Source organism: Antrostomus carolinensis, unplaced genomic scaffold (assembly GCF_000700745.2).
Source record: "Antrostomus carolinensis isolate BGI_N321 unplaced genomic scaffold, ASM70074v2 scaffold11664, whole genome shotgun sequence".
NCBI lineage: Eukaryota > Metazoa > Chordata > Aves > Caprimulgiformes > Caprimulgidae > Antrostomus > Antrostomus carolinensis.
Genome location: NW_010308716.1, coordinates 1,994 through 18,624, shown reverse-complemented (window position 1 = coordinate 18,624; position 16,631 = coordinate 1,994). Strand labels below are relative to the sequence as shown.

The 16,631-nt window shown below is 38.7% G+C and overlaps 1 protein-coding gene across 2 annotated transcripts; it reads left to right on the top strand.

The window, feature by feature from the left end:
- The first annotated feature begins 733 nt into the window (after positions 1–733).
- Positions 734–15,157, top strand: ZBTB35 (zinc finger and BTB domain containing 35). Of its 2 annotated transcripts, XM_010165865.2 has the most exons (7): positions 734–857; positions 2,248–2,349; positions 3,780–3,924; positions 6,804–7,167; positions 7,270–7,492; positions 11,817–11,947; positions 14,453–15,157. In XM_010165865.2, the coding sequence occupies exons 1-7, from the start codon at positions 734–736 to the stop codon at positions 15,113–15,115; spliced, it is 1,752 nt and encodes a 583-aa protein (XP_010164167.1). In that variant the 3' UTR covers positions 15,116–15,157. The 2 variants fall into 2 exon arrangements, with proteins under 2 accessions (XP_010164167.1, XP_028940303.1); XM_029084470.1 differs by having other exon boundaries at positions 6,804–7,492.
- Positions 15,158–16,631: the final 1,474 nt, after the last annotated feature.

The window sequence follows — 16,631 nt, the reverse complement described above, 5'->3', positions numbered from 1 at the left end:
TTCTCACAGAAGCCACCCCTATGTCCCCCTTCCTCTCCCCCCAGCTGCTAAAACCTTGCCACACAGACCCAAAACAAGCCACAATCCCGAAACTGAAATCCCAGAAGCACAACAATCCCAAAACTGCAATCCTGTAAAAGCAAGAGCCCAAGCAAAAGCCAGAGAGAGCAAGAGAGGGAGAGACCATCATTAATATACTGACCATGACATTATATGATATGGAATGTCCTATTGGCATATTTGGCTTATTAATTTAAATATTCATCACCCCGCCCATAGATCTTGCAGTTGTAGAGTAGCAAAACACAAAGTCCTTCAACTTCCAGTGACAAATTAAAACATTGGTATGTTCTCAACATTTTTCTCATAAGAAATCCCAGGCTGAAACCAAAACACAGAGCTATTCTAGCTATTAAAAAGAAACCTAGCTCTGTCCCAGCTCAAAATCATGACACTGTGAAATGAGGAAATACACTTACCCACTTTGGCTGTTTTTTTCCATGTGTTTAAATAAAGCAATATTCCACATCATTAACCCTACCATTTCCTACCTGTCTGCTAAAGTCAGGTAAAACCGTTACCAAGACAGTTTGGTGTTTCTGTTGGTTTTGTATTCCCTGAAACGTGCTGATTAGTTCGTGTTTGTATCCTAACCTGACTGTGCACAGGAGTCACTGAGTGGCACAGTATTCTTACTGTCATGCTGCATCTTTTGCAGACTAGTCCTCTTGCCATGGAAGCCGAAGAAACGATGGAATGTATCCAGGAATTCCCTGAGCACTACAAAGTTATTTTGGATAGACTGAATGAACAGCGCGAGCAGGACCAGTTTACGGATATCACTCTGATTGTCGATGGTACGTACGGGCCTGGGAACCAGGGGGTGTACGGACAGTTCTGAAAGCTGTGCTGGGAAGCTGTTGCGTTTGTCACAGCTCAGCTGTCAGACTGGGCTGCTAACAAGTTCTTGGTTCTGTACAGGTGTGCGAGTTGCTTGCAGAGTTTCATTTACAATCTCAGGGTGAACGGAGTCTGCAGCAGTGATTTATAATTTTGCTTCTGCTTTTCCAAACAAGGGGCTAAATATTTTCAGGTAGAACTCCACTTTGAAACTGCTGTGCTATATTTAATGTGTTGTCTAAGGATTTCCAAAACATTGTTAAAATATTTTAATGTAGAGAACTTGTACAAATATTGTGGGTTAAAAAAAACAAAACCAAAACCACCTTGAAATTATATTTACTTCTTGCTTCTCTGATATCTGTGTACTACTTTAATATAGAGTTAAAATAGGGTAGAAGGACTCACTTTTCTTTTTGTGTGTGTACTAAGGACATAATTATTAGTTTAAAAGTATGACAGAGACTTAAATGGTTATTATCTCCTTAGAAAAGGTGGCATGATAGATCACCTAAGATTGCTTTTTATCCCAAACATGTCTTAGAACAGATTAGGACTTCAGGGAAGATAGACAGTGCCCACTAGGACATACTTAGCTAAAGGAGTACCACCTGATCTTTGAAAGGATAGCAAGACCTCACTTGAAGGAAAGGGTTCTGCAGAGCCCAGATAAGACAAAAGTAAGCACATGAAGAAAAAACTACTCTTCAGGAGTTGCCATAGTTTCACTGACAGTGCTTGCATAAAACTTAGCCTGAATGTTTGCTCCTGCTCTGATACTACCAAATCCATGTGTTGAGCTCAAAGCTGGTTTTGTGTGCAGCTGTGTAGTTCTAATCCATGTTGTTTCTTTATCTGTGTCCTGTGGAGCCTTATGAATGTTCATACATGTGCCAGGGAAAAGGCAACACTGTGACAGGAAGAACAGAGCAGAACTGCTTCTCGTCTGCAGTGGTGTTTATGCTGGCAGAAGTGGTGATAAAATGCGTCAGTCTGTAAGAGGAACAAAAAATAAGGAGAACTTGGATAAAACCTGAGAGCTGAGCCCAAGACATATAGCAAAAAGTTTGCAGAGGAGTTTCCCATAAATATCTGAAAAGGGAAACCCTGGAATGAGTGAGTCCTCTAGCCAGTTGAGTTTCAGCAAGGTCAGTGATGTCAGCAAGGGTCTGCATGAGATGGGACAGAGTAGCTGCTGTAGTATCCCATGTGACAAAGAGACATACTAGGTGACTATATGCTGATGGAGTAGATTTGTAGAGTGGGTGGTTTCCTTTCTGCATCTGTACTTACTCTGCACTGTGAGTGAGTTGTTACCCTAAACCAAAATTTTTGAGTTTTTTGTAGGTCACCATTTCAAAGCTCATAAGGCTGTTCTTGCTGCCTGTAGCCAGTTCTTCTACAAATTCTTCCAAGATTTCACTCAGGAGCCACTGGTGGAGATTGAAGGTAATCTTATTTGTGCAAATAAAAACCTTCAGAGTTGGGTGCCAAAGCTGGAAATGAATGTAGTGTCCTTGGTTCAGGCTTACATACATACTTAGTCATATCAATTAGCTTTTTAGATCTCAGCTCTTGAGATGTTCTGAGCCAGCTAGCACCACTGGAAAAAAACTTTCCCTGAAGAAAAATTGAAACAAAAATAACAGTCTTAAATTGCATCTGTTGGAAGTGAAAGTGTGAGGTTCTATGAGTGTTTTTTCCTTTTTTTTTTTTTCCCCTTCCCCGCAGTACCTGGCTAATAGAGGTCAGGCATACCCTGCGTGTTTTTAGGACTAGCAATGTGATATATCATCTTTTCCCTGACAGCAGCCATTCTGGGCAGATGAAAAAAGCTGCCAGTGGTGGCCAATGGCACATGCCTTGGCTGGGATGCAAGAACAGGATAGACATGGAGCAATACTTGCTTGGTAGGCAGGGAACAAATTCTTGGAGCAATAATTCAGCCTCTAGTAACTTGCTGCTCAGAGGTCTCTTGAGAGATAGATTGTATTTTTGTGTTTAAATCTATACTTTTTATTATTCAAACAGCTTTTTGTTCATCTTATCCTTCCTTTTATCTTTATCATGGCATAAGTTGTTCCAGATTCACGGGTTTCTACAGTAGACTTCCTATTACAACATGAGCCTTTTAAGGGTGTTATTATGAAACTGACAGCTTCAGTACTGTGAGAAAAATGCTGTCCTGGTTTTTGCTAGGATAGGGTTAATTTTCTTCTTAGTAGCTAGAAAGCACTGTGTTTTGTTTCCAGTGAGGATTGTTATGAGAAGAAATGTTGGTAACTACCAGGACACCATGCTTGGGCAGTTTCCAAGAGCAGAGGACTGGAAGGGGGAAGTGGAGAAGAAAAGTGCAGCAGTTAGTAAAACCCAGAATTGACAGTTGGATATGCCAATAAGATATTCCATAGCATATTACATAATGTTTAGTATATTAACCAGGGCAGACAGGAAAGGGAGGGATTCTCGGGAATCACTCGGGCTCATTTTTCCAGGATTGTGATTCTGGGGTTCCTTTTCACTAATCCGGGATCATTATCAGGGGGTGGTGAGCAATTGTACTCTGCATCACTTATATATATATTTGTTATCATTATTACTGTTATTATTATTATTATTATTTTATTTTTACTCTAATTATTAAATTGTTCTTATCTCAACCTACATGTCTCCTCACCTTTACCCCTCCAATTGTCCCCCTGATTCCCTGGATGGGGGGGGAATGCGGTGGGGGGGGGCTGCAAGTGGCTGTGTCTTGTTTGGCTACCAGCTGAGTTAAACTATAGCAAATGGTGAGCAAGCAAGTGTACAAGATTCATCAGATAGATGAGACTGAGGAATTGCTAAAACAAAGTGTTGTTTTTCTTGCCTGTATACAGGTGTAAGTAACATGGCATTTCGTCACCTAATTGAGTTCACCTATACAGCAAAACTAATGGTCCAAGGTGAGGAAGAAGCAAATGATGTTTGGAAAGCAGCTGAATATCTGCAGATGTTAGAAGCCATCAAGGCACTTGAAATAAGGTAAGCCTCTTTTTCTTCCCAACACTGAAATGTAGAGTCAGAAGAACCCTTTTACAGGAGCTGGCTGGCAGTGTTTTGTGGTGCTGTTCCTCATCCTGGAAGCAACTAAACTTGTGTGGGACCATATACTCTTCTACTGTAATATATGGATCAGACTAAAAAATGAACATCATGTTCTTTGGACTGGAACTCAATGACAAGTGACATGGCTGGTAAATGTTGCAGACATTGTAGGGATGTAACTTTGTGGTAACTGATACCAAGTCTGTGTGCTGTCTAACTGCCCACGCTTGATTGACAGCTGGGTGTACAGTGACAATGTACCTCAGGTAATTAGACTACATTAACAAGCTTGTGCTGTTTTTTTTATTTCATGCAGCTTTCTGCTATTTCTGAGACAATAAGCAGTGATCTTAAAACTTCTTGCTGCAAAATTAACCTTTCAAACTTGAATTATTGTAACCATTATAATCAGTTTTAAATGGCATGAATACTTAATGAAATGTTGCTGTGGCATCTTTTATCCAGTACCAGGAACTGTACTCCATCACCAAACTCCAGCCTGAGAAAAGCAGGTCCCAGTCCCATCATGCTGTTTTTCTTCCCCTTCCTTCACTTTCACAAAGTGCTGTCATGTTCTCATTCCTTCTGCACGCTACACTGTTATGCCAGCATAAAGCAGAGGGAGAGGCAGTAAATGCTCTCAGCATTGACCTCAGGTTATTCTTGCTTTCTCTTCTAGACCTGCTGAAAGGTCTTTGCATTCAGGCTAAGGAAAGACTGTTGCTTCCTTTTTATGTCCCCGTAGACACATTAGCAGTGGCATTGGTCCCAAGTTCCTCTAGTAACCAGCTAACATTTTGTTTTAAAAAACCTCTGTGATGTGATACACTGGAAACTTGGTTTTCAGCATCAGCATTCATTTACAAATTAACTTATTCTGTGGATTGGCAGTAGAGCTGAATAAGTATGTAATTTTTTTTTATAGGAAAGATAATAGGGTTGTGCATTTCCAGTCCTACTTTCCAACCCTACAAACACCCTTTTTTGACATTATTAAGCATGGTACCACCAAATTTTTTTTTTTTTTTTTTTTTTCAGGAAAAAAAGCAGACCTTAGCTGTCTGCTTGAGAAATTAAAAAAAACCTTGAAACTGAAAATGTGTGTTCTAATCAGTATCACTTTGAGTCATGTACACAGGTAGAGCTGTTGGACCAGGATTCAGATCCATCCATCAAGCTAAACTGTCCAGCCTGCAATTATTTCCCACTATTGTGTAATGCTATGCAGTTTGTTGGTTATGCATCACTAGGAAGTGCTGGAATTCTTATGTTACAAGGAAACAAATGCTTTGCTTAATGAACACACATGCAAGCCAGTCTGTTCTTAGAGATATTTCCATTGTTCATCGATTTTGAAAAGTTTTCTGTGGGGGTTTGTTTTGGTTTGTTGTTTTGTTTTAGGGGTTGGTTTTTTTTTTGTTAGACAGACAAACTTGAGTACCACTAGAAGTCTCTCTTTTCTCCTCTGTGGTAAGAGGGGGAAGAACTGCAATACAGTGACTCAGTCAGAGCTTTAACTGAAAGGGATAAGCTTCAGAAACTTTAGCTGAAGTAGAGATGATGATAGAACTCTTCATATAATGCACTGAAGAGTTGCACATCACGTAATCTAGACTATAAAGAAAACAACCATCTGGTATTCCTTAAAGTGCAGCTGTGTTGTATGTGTATAGCCCCATTCAAAATGTCACACTCTGTGGTCAAGGATGGTAGTCTCTTTGCTGAGCAGATTCCGCAAAGTATTCTTTTGGTACCTGATCCTGGAGCTCCTTGCAGTAATGTGCAAAGTAACTGTCACCTTCTGGACATCAGAAATCCAGGGTAGATGAAACTCTTAAGTTTAGCTGCTCTGTCTTCCTGTGTCTGATTAAAGTAAGGTGCAATTTAATAAGCTCTATCCTACATTATTAGATCATTAGCCACACATTTACAGATACTACATGAGCCTTATCTCTCCTATTACTAGAAAGTGTGAAGGTAATAGGGGGTAGATTATGTGCAAGGATTCATCAGGCTGCAAAGGAAGTTAAAAGCACAGCTTACTCCTATGAGTTGGATTTGAGGGGAAGATAGCCACTCATTTTTGAAATTGATAATCATTAGTAAAACCTCTAGCACATAAATGCTGCAGATGATCTTGAGGGTGTGACCCTCAAGAGAACTGGAGAGAGGCGAATCAGAACAGAGCTGGGTGTTGTGTTTAAGCTCAAAAAATTAAACTAGAATACTTTTTCCACATCGCAGTGGCTTTTGTTTTTACCTCTGCTGTTAGCTGTGTGCTTTCCTGAAATATGAGATGTTAAAGTAATAATAATAGTGTGAAGTCACAGCAATAGTGTTTTCTAACAAGCTGTAAGCACTGCAGGGAATGGCACACACTCCCCAGTTTAGGAGGTCAATAGGGTAGGAAGGACTTGAATCTTATTTCTGAGTAGGCAGGCCAGAGATCTCCTTCCTTTGGGGAACTTTTCTTTCCAAGTACAGAATTTCTAAACTTTCTTAGGTAAACCTCTGTCATTAGGTTAACTGGCCTTTCTTCTTGATAGGTGCTTCGTATCATTCAAGCAGAGCTATTTAAAACACTAGTAGCCTTCTGTGAAAGGCTCTGCAGCTTTAACCATGCTATTTTACAACTCTAAGGAGTATAGATTAAGGACCAGTTAGCTTCTGACATGCACACAGATTATGTGGTCGTTCATCATTCAGCTTCTTTGAGAAGCAGTTAGAGAGTGTTGGATGCAGAAGCTCAATGTTAGGCAGAAATTGTTCTGTCAGTGCCTATGGATCCTAACCATGTTTATGCAAACACTTTACAGGAACAAAGAAAATTCATCACCCTTAGAATCAAATCAAGCAGAAGGTAAAAATAAACCAAAAAAGAGGAAGATAGCTGAAACCTCTAATGTTATCACGGAAACACTGCCATCTGCAGAATCGGAGCCTGTTGAAATTGAGGTTGAGATTGCTGAAGGGACGATTGAAGTGGAAGACGACAGCATTGAAACACTTGAAGAAGTAGCTTCTGCAGAGCAATCCATAAAGTACATACAGACAACGGGTACATCAGATGAATCTGCTTTGGCTCTTTTGGCAGATATCACCAGCAAGTATCGTCAGGGAGAGAGAAAGTGCCAGATCCAAGAAGAAGGTGATAGTGCAACTGATCCCTCGTGCAAACAGGTAGAAGGTATTGAAATTGTGGAACTTCAGCTGTCACACATGAACAATTTGTTCCACTGTGAGAAATGTAACCGTTCGTTTAAATTGTTTTACCATTTTAAGGAACACATGAAAACACATTCTACTGAGAGTTACAAGTGTGACATATGCAATAAAAGGTACTTACGAGAGAGTGCTTTGAAACAGCACCTCACCTGTTACCACCTTGATGAAGGTGGTGCCAGCAAGAAGCAAAGACCTGGCAAAAAGATACATATATGCCAGTACTGTGATAAGCAGTTTGACCACTTTGGACACTTTAAAGAGCACCTCCGGAAGCATACAGGTAAGAGTACTGCTGTAGTCCTGACCTTGAGGCCTTGGCTTTAGCATTTTTGCATGTTTTGGGGAAATAGAGAGTAGGCTGAAGAGAACATGTGAGTCCTGAGTGCTAGAAATACTTCTGGTTACAGCTAACATGCTGGTTTGTCTTTCTATATTTTCACAGTTTTACTAGTAAATGTTTCTGTTGAAATATGATCTGACCTGTGAGCTTCTCAGGAGAATACTGACAGGTTGTTTAGAGGATTTCTTTATCTAACAGAACTTCTGAGCAAATTCCAATTAATGCATTAGGCATAAAATACCCCCTAACAATTCTCTCTTGTACCCTCTTGTTTGGAAAGTTTCACCCTTGTTCTTGACATTTTATCCATGACTTGATTTTTCCTTGATAACTAGCACAGCAAAACATTTCTAGTGACTATAGTACAATTTTTAATGTGAAATCTGCCTCTTTGAAATCTAGGTAGCATCCTTTGAGTACAAAATCACTTGTGCTCCTTCTTTCTTCTTTATAATATGGGAGGTTAAGATGCTGCTTCTTCATCTCACTGAAAAGTCTACTATCTGACCAGATACTGAGCATTATACAGATAACTCTGAATGGAAACTGTATGTAGTCCTTATCAGATGTTTCCAGATGTTTTTGTTTAATAAATCACTCATGAGTCATCAGTGAGAAATTGATGGAGGGTAGCAGCCCTGGTTTTTTTTACAGCTTATTGTTGTTAAAGCCTTATTCGAATTTCTTTCTATCTGTGTGTGGGACTGCTGAGCCTTGATATATCACATTGTGTCCAGTCTGTTCCCACTAGCCCCTTAGAAGCTCCTCTTATAAACCATCTTTGGCAAATCCTTATCCCCTGTGAAGCAGGGGATGTTTCTCCATTATGAGCAATCCAAATACAAGCTACTTAACAAAAGTCTTTCAGAGGAAAGTTTGTGGCAGATTAACAGAGGTAACCCAAATATCACAATGTTGGTTGCTGTTGCGACGAAGGGTTTTGGGGACAAAGCAACTTAGCATAGCACAGGAGGTACTTTCTAAATATATATTGATGCAAGCAGTGTAACTTATGGAATCTAATTACTTCTGGTTTAGCATTTTCAAAAGCCTTAAGCTTAAAATAAAAACAGATACTACCATTTAGCTATGGTCTCTTAAGGTTAGTGGAAAAACTGCCACTCAGCCAAAGGCTTTCTGAGTTTGGAATTCTGGATAGCACTGGTTGAATGCTAAAATGTAATTAAAGACCCTAGGAGGAAATGTCCTACAAAGTATTTGAGGCTGTTGCTGCTTAATCACAACACCAGCAATAACATGAAAATGGCAGTTGGGGCAGAAATAGACACTTTATCAGTGCTGATTATTCTTTTTGATGTAGGAATTTGACACTATCAGTGGCTATTATTTTTGTCTCAACAAAAGAAAGGAAGGAGAACCATAGAGTTTTTGTTATGCATGCGTACCGTGCCTTAAGCTGCTTCTGAGCCTCTGAAAAAATTCATCAAAAATGTCTTCTGTGTCATGTAACTGAACATATTAACAAAGTCATCTCCAGAACTTAAAAAGAGGGAGGGGTTTTGATCTGATCTAATTATTACCGTTTTCCCCTTTATGAGAATGGATGAGATTTCACTTGCTGATTGTCAGTAACAAAAAGGACAGGAGTTCTGCAGGGCTGCACCTTGAGTAATGTGTATCTCTTGAGTCCAATAGCTCTAATTTGTCTTATACAACAGCAGCAATTTCCTCATCCAGAAATCAATCTTAGAATGAAGCTACTGCTCTCAATATGCTGGTCTAATCCTAATATTTTGCAAATCTTACATTCCCTAGCAGGAAGAGACACTGAACATCTTTGATTCCTCTGATTTTACTGGAAATTTTGGCTGCTAAATGTGACTCAGACCTTCTTGATTATATTTTTTCTTATTTTCCTTTTACGGAGAGTATGTGTGTGCTCACATGCATGAAGGTGGAAGTGAAGGAGTTATGTGCTCCAAGCAACTAAATGCCCTTGTCTGAAAACCCTCTAACTGAAGTAATTTGTATACAAACTTCTTAGGAAAAATTAATCAAGGTTTTTGCCATTCTTGGTAAATCTAAAATATGTTTTACAGGAAGTGTGCTTAGAACTGCAAATGCCGTCTTCCATAGGAGTGAATAAATGGACTCTATTTAAGTACCTTGAATAAATGATCCCAAGAAGTTCATTTGAGAAATTCCTGTCTTTGGTATGCTTGTGAAAAAAAAAACCAAACAAACAACCTAATTTACTATTTCTCTCTAGATCAAATCTAAATAATGAGATGATAGCTTTATGGTTATGGCTGAATTCCCTGGTATTTCTTACGTACTAGGCAAATAAAAGTCACTGTCTTGTTTTTTTTATTAATGTCTTTGGGATAAAAAATATTTATTTGGGCCAGTCTCCTTCCTGTGGCTGTCAGATTATAAAGGACCAGCACAATATCGGACTGTCTCCTGTCAGAATTTCTGTCCTGTGAGTTATGTAATGATTGGGAAGTGAAATCTCATCCATTCTCATAAAGGGAGAAAAAGGTGATCATTAGATCAGGCAAAAAACCTCTCTCCGTAAAATCTCACTTAGGTGAGACTAAACTCATAGTTGAGTTGAGACGACAGGTGGGGGAGGAGAAGCAAGTTGTCACCTTTAGCAGAGGCGTAAGCCCCCAGCTCGCCATTGTGTTTCTCAGAGAAGAGGAGAGAAGACAGCTGGGATGATCTCTTTGTTCTCCATCACTGCTCTGCCTGGTGCAGCCCAGGTCACGGCGGTCATTTGCAGTGTGCAGGAAGTCGCACGATGTCTTTTGTCCCTTGGATATTGCCGCTATTATCTTTCAGTTGTCACTTTAAGACACTTTTGTCAGAATATGTTGGAGATTACTGAAGAATTTGAGTACTAAATCTGTCCCTGGGTAGTGGCTTGCTCCAAGTAACTATTTAAATGTGACCAGATGACAGGGCAGGTGAAGGTCTGGGATGTGAGTTTTGCTCTGTAGTGTCCATTGGTTGCTTGGGCAAAGGCCATAATTTTGGCCTGCAAGGCTGATGGCAGTTCAGCATCCTCTGCATTAGCTGTACAACAGTCTCCAAAAACACAGCATTTTGTAACCATTAAGGGCAGTGTTCCCACCCAGTGTTCCCATGTTTAATGTTTTTCTGTAGCTTTTAGGTGTATAGAGTTATAGGTGGGTTTTTTCAAGAGCTAATTAGGACCCCCTGAATATCTTTATTTCTGAAAATACAGGTTTATTTGCTTTCCATCTCAATAATCAATAACTACTGCATTCCCCAAAATGCAGACTTTTAAACTAGCTAGAATTGATTCTTACGTTATTCACTGAAATGTCTCAGCCTCTTCTGGAGTTCATTAAGCTGTTTGTTTCAGCAGTAATGTTGGTGTCAGTACCTCTGCACATTAATTATCAGAATTCTAGAAGAAACACACTGTTCCTAATTTTTTATACTTTAATTTCCTTCAATTTCATTGTGCTTGTGCATGATGAAATTAGTAAACAGAGACACCAGTTATTCTTTGTTACTACTCGGTGATAGTCATAACAATATACTACTTCGGATTAAAAAGAGAAAACAGGACCTGTTTTCAGCCTTCCCTGGTGTTGTCTTAGTTGGCTTCTGCATTTGGTACAAGGTTTGAAATGAAATGGCCAAACTGAAAGGAATGTTTATCATGCTTCTGCCCATTTATGTTCCTCTGCGCTTTTTCTCCGCTGTATTTGTGGGGGGAAAGGGGTGTTTGTTTGTTTGTTTAAATACTGATGCAGTGTTATTTTTTGGTAATTCTGTGACAACTTCTTTTTCTGGAGCTCAGTTTCAGCTCTCAAGCATCAGCTGTTATTGTTCTTGAAAATAAAACTTTGTATTATTTAAATACTTCTTCTTTAATGTGTCGCTTTGTATATTTACTAATGTTGATTCTTTAATTGTAAATATTACTAGACAAAAAGAGAGAAATATCTGCTGTTTCTTTAAGATATTTAGTCAGAATAGTAATGTAACTTCCATAAAAACCTAAATGTACATTAAATGGCACTGGTAATTGTTACACTGGGTTTTTTCTAAATGAGAGTTATGACTCCACATTAGGTTTTTGCCCTTTTATTTACATAAATAACGTTTACATAGAATGTCTTTCTCTTCTTCTGTAGAATAATCCAGTTGGCCACGTCTTTACAGCATGTTTATCAACCTATGCAAAAGGGAGAGAGGGAAGAAGAGAGAGCTGGCAGAAAACTGGCTGGTTTTGTACGCTTACAAATCCCTGTATCTGTCTCAACAGGTGAAAAACCATTTGAATGTCCAAATTGCCATGAACGTTTTGCTAGGAATAGCACACTCAAATGCCACCTGACAGCCTGTCAGTCTGGAGCTGGAGCTAAAAAGGGAAGAAAGAAGCTGTATGAATGTCAGGTGAGTAATCGAAGTAGCAGAGTCTGAGGCTAAATACCTCCTTCCTGTGCCTCAGCACAGGAGTGTGGGAGTACTGAGCAGGAAAAGCAATGAGAGTGGCCTTATGTCTCCAAGAACTACTTTTAGTAAAATAAATATAAGGAGCACATTCAAGCAGATAAATTATTATATCTAAGTAGTTCCACTTAAAATATGGAATAACTGGTATGGAGCCTCATAATACTTATAATCAGAGAGATTCTTATGGGAACGCGAGCGTTATCTCCATTGCACTGGTCTTTCTGCTTCCTTTTTGCAGTTCTTGATGCACTAACCTAGCCCTTTCTGGCTTGTAAGCATGCTTCACTAAAGTACAAAGTACTATTTTATTTCCTGTTTTATTATTCTTCTGTTTGACACCCAATCTATTGACTTTGAAAAGTCATTCCAATTCATGATAATCTGTAATGTCTAATTTACGATTATAATCTGTAATGTCTTTTAAGCAAATATAAATGCTGTAGATGGATAGATGGGGTACTTGGTCACTGTATGTAACTGACATTTGAAAAGCTGTTCAGATAAATCTTACTCAGGTTTTAAAAGCTGATTCTGAAAAGCTGCAAAATACAAGAGCTGAGGTTAGTTGCAGTATTTCTGTTTGCCCTTTTGCCACTCCACTGCTGTGACAGTCTCAAATAAGAACACCCCTCCTCCTCTGTCCTCGGCTCACAGAATGGCTGTGGTCTGAGGTTACATTGGGTTGTGTAGTGAAGAAAACTGCTGCACATCAGCTTTATTTGTTCCAAAAGAGAGAGTGATCTTAATCACAGAAAGCATTGAATACAGCAGGAGATGAATTAATTTTGTGTTGCTAATCAAATACTTTAATCAGAAGTTTTACTGATGCTATTACATAATTCAGTTTTTATGCTAGTCTGAAGTTAATTCTTGGGAGAATACCTTTGTTTTGAAGATAAGTTTATTCTGAATGTGAGAATTGCTGTATAACAAAGTTGTACCTAATAGCCTCATTGAACATACTGTTTTCTTTTTGTGACCCTTTGTTTTTACCACTTTGTGCTATAGCTTTCTCTTTCTAAATTGATACCACATCCTCTCACAGGTGTTACAAATATAATGAGCATTTCTTCAGCCACAGAAACTACAGCAATTTGTGGAATTTTTGGGTTTTGTTCTCTTTAGAACTAAATTTGAGTAGTGTTCAATAAATAAATCTTATCTCACTGAACACAGAGGAGAAAACAAAATTGCACTGCCTTGATGAGCACTTTTGGTGCTCTTCAGTGTATGCCTTGAGTCTATGCCCTACGTGGCAAGAACAGTAATTATGTGCTTGGGTGTTACCGATAGTCATTACCTTTATGTATGACTAAGTAATTTTGAGTACTTATCTTTGAGGTTAGTGTTTTAAGAAGTGTATGTGTAACTTCTTTCTGAAGCTGGGAGCAGGGGAAAACATGGCACTAGCATCACAAACCCATTTTAACAGACTTCAATAGCAAAATGGAGATATTTAGCTCCACTACATAGACCTGTTCTTGAATTAATTCCTGTCAGGTACTCCATCATCCTTCTGTGCTGCTGTTGAAAATTATGAGGAGCTGGAACATCCTGTTCAAAGCTATTTGCCAGCAGTGAAGGGGTGTTGAAATGTGTGTTCTTGGCTACTTTCTGCAGCCAAGAAGACTTGCATGGACAAAGGATCCAGAGCTTGTTTCTTTATTCTGAGCCTGACTCTACTCTTTTGTCTCTTCTGCCCTGGCACCTCATTAATTTCTGCAGTCTGTGTGTGTTGTTTTCAGGCTACTTACCTCAGTGCCAGCTGGAGGGAAGGAAATGTGCTTTGTGAAAATAGTGTGTCTGCAGTTGAGGCAGTACCTTTAGCTGGAAAAGAATTAAAGAGATGGGAGTTCTAAGAGAGTTTTATCTGCTGAAATCTCTCAAGTGTGGGGTGGGTTGGTTTTTTTTGTTTTGTTTGTTTGGGTTTATTTTAATGGCAAAATGACAGAGTTCAGTCTAGTCAGTTAAACCTTACAATGCCATGAGCAAATGAAAGCTGATAAGGAAAAAGTTGGCTAGTAGTAGTGCATCTAGAACTTCAGTATAAGGACAGTTTGTATTGCACTTTCATTGTACTGTATTATTACATAAATAGCTTTCAACCCAAAACTCTAGCATGAGACATTTATTAGGGCATGACACTGTACATGAATTGCATGTAAAGTTAAAATAATAAAACTTTCAAATGCCGTACTGACTCATAAATTTTGTAGGTATCCTGTATATGCACAACTGAAAGTAACACACTGTTTCTTAAAAAGAAATAAGTAAATAGCAAGTCTTCTGTTCAGCTGAGGCTGAATTCTCTGCTTTTACCTCTAACGTATATGTTTTTTTAATCCAAGCAGCAAGAAGCTACACTATGTGAAGCCGTGATCTGAGACACTATTCTTTGTCATGTTTCTGTTGGCACTGCCTAACATACTGTATCTTTTGTTTCAGGTTTGTAACAGTGTGTTTAACAGCTGGGATCAATTCAAAGATCACTTGGTGATACACACCGGTGACAAACCCAACCACTGTACCATATGTGATTTGTGGTTTATGCAAGGCAGTGAGCTGAGAAGGCATCTCAAAGAAATACACAATATTTCAGAACGAATAGTGTCAGAAGAGGTTCTTCCAGTGGAAGCTGTGGAAGCTGAACCAGTAACATCAATGACTATAATAGAACAAGTGGAGCAAGTTCATGTCCTGCCAGTAATTCAGGTACAAGTGGATCCTGCACAGGTAACTGTGGAACAGATGCACCAGGATCTCATACAGGACAATCAAGTGAAGGGCACACAGATAGATGAACTGCAAGAACAGGTGCAAATTAGTTACTTGGAAGTTGAACACATTCAGACTGAACAAGGTGCTGAAGTTCATGTGGAGCAGTTACATGTTGAGCACGTAAATCAACTACAGATGGAAGAAGTACAGGCAGAACTTATAGATGGAACAGACCTGGAACAAGTAGAATATGAGTGTGTTGATCAAGGAGAAGCAGAAGAAAAGGAAACTAATCAAGTAGATGATGCAGACAAGGAAGATCATGAACAAGTTGAAGACTTAAAAGCTCAACAGTTAGTGGACATAAAGAATGAAAAAGTGCATGACTAGGACAAATAATGACACTATACAGGTTTATGAATGAAATACCAAATTATTTTTATTAACTTTTACATTTGTTTTCGAACCATCAGTGGTCACCTTTCCAATATGCTGTCCTTAGGAAGCTGGACAAGTGGACCAAAATTAGCTTTCTTCCTGTACAACTAAACTCTGATATGTGGAAAATAACTTTCCCCTTTATATAATACCATGGAACAGACACGAACAGCTTTGTGGGGATTTTAATAATTAATAGCTTGTATCATTGTTACACCATCCCTGGATATATGTAAGAGTAACTTCACATCTTTTCCTCTTCCAATAGAAGCAAACTCTTGTTAGAGATTTGCAGGGTGTCTGTGGCAGAATAATCAATGGGTTCTATTGTAAGTGGCAATTGTGTACTTGTGAATTCTCAGATCAGACTGCTGTATCCTAACAGTGGTCCCTAATTTTTGGGCTGGGGAAAAAACATTATTGCTAGAGGTCTCTGAGCAGAAAAATCCTGTGCCTTTTCAACACTGACTGGTTAAATTTCTATAAAGTTCATAGAGTGTTCAGGAACCTAGTTCAGTAAAAGGCAATGTAGGTAATGTTATAGCGCTTTATGTTTTTGCTTAAAATTGTCAGCTACTGATTTTTTTGCATTAATTTTAGAGGTGGGGGGCTGAGGGAGGAAACAGTCCACATGGAGGCAGCAGGACACTCTAAAAGGAACACTTGAAATTAGGAGAAGCTTGGTAGAATCTGTGGTAAACATGAGCTGGAAGAAACCTACCAGCGGATTCTTCTTTATAAATAAGCATTTTTGAAAGTGAGTATGTTTAAACATAAGTGTAGAAGAAACTTGTCTGTATGGTATCAGGTTCCTCTTCTTTTGAAACAAAATTCTGACACTTGACACAAAGATGTGCTAAACATAAAAGCCATAGGTATGAATGCTAAACTGTGGATTGAAAAGTAGGCGTGTAGATAATTTAATCAATATTAGACAATAAAACAATACCAACCATGAAATGTTGCATTATTTGTTTCATCCAATAAATTAGGAACAACTGAGTGACAGGCAATTACAGTGCCAGCTCCCAGTGGTAAGAATCAAATCTCATTTTTAATGAGATTAATAGGTCTTTACTGAAAAGTTAGATTTGTTTAGAAAATAATTGTCTAGCTTTATGTTCAAGGACGCTAAGGACTTCTAATTCTCAATTATTGCCTTGAGATTAGAGGTGCTCCACACTTCTGAAAAACTTTCTTTTCAAAGCCTTAACTGAAGGGAGGAATTTTTGCAAGGACGTTCCCTAATGCTCTTGGTAATTCTGTAAATCTTAGTTAAAATCATGCTTTCCTGTTCAGTCTTTTCCAAATGCACAATTATTTCCTGGGGTTTGTGCTTTTCTTTAGTCTGTTCAAAAATGATTCTTGTGTTTCACTGTAGCCTTTGAGAAACTGTTGCAAAACAAACATGGATCTCAATTAAAATTTCAACGGATTAATGTAACTTGCATTCTTTTTTATGATTATT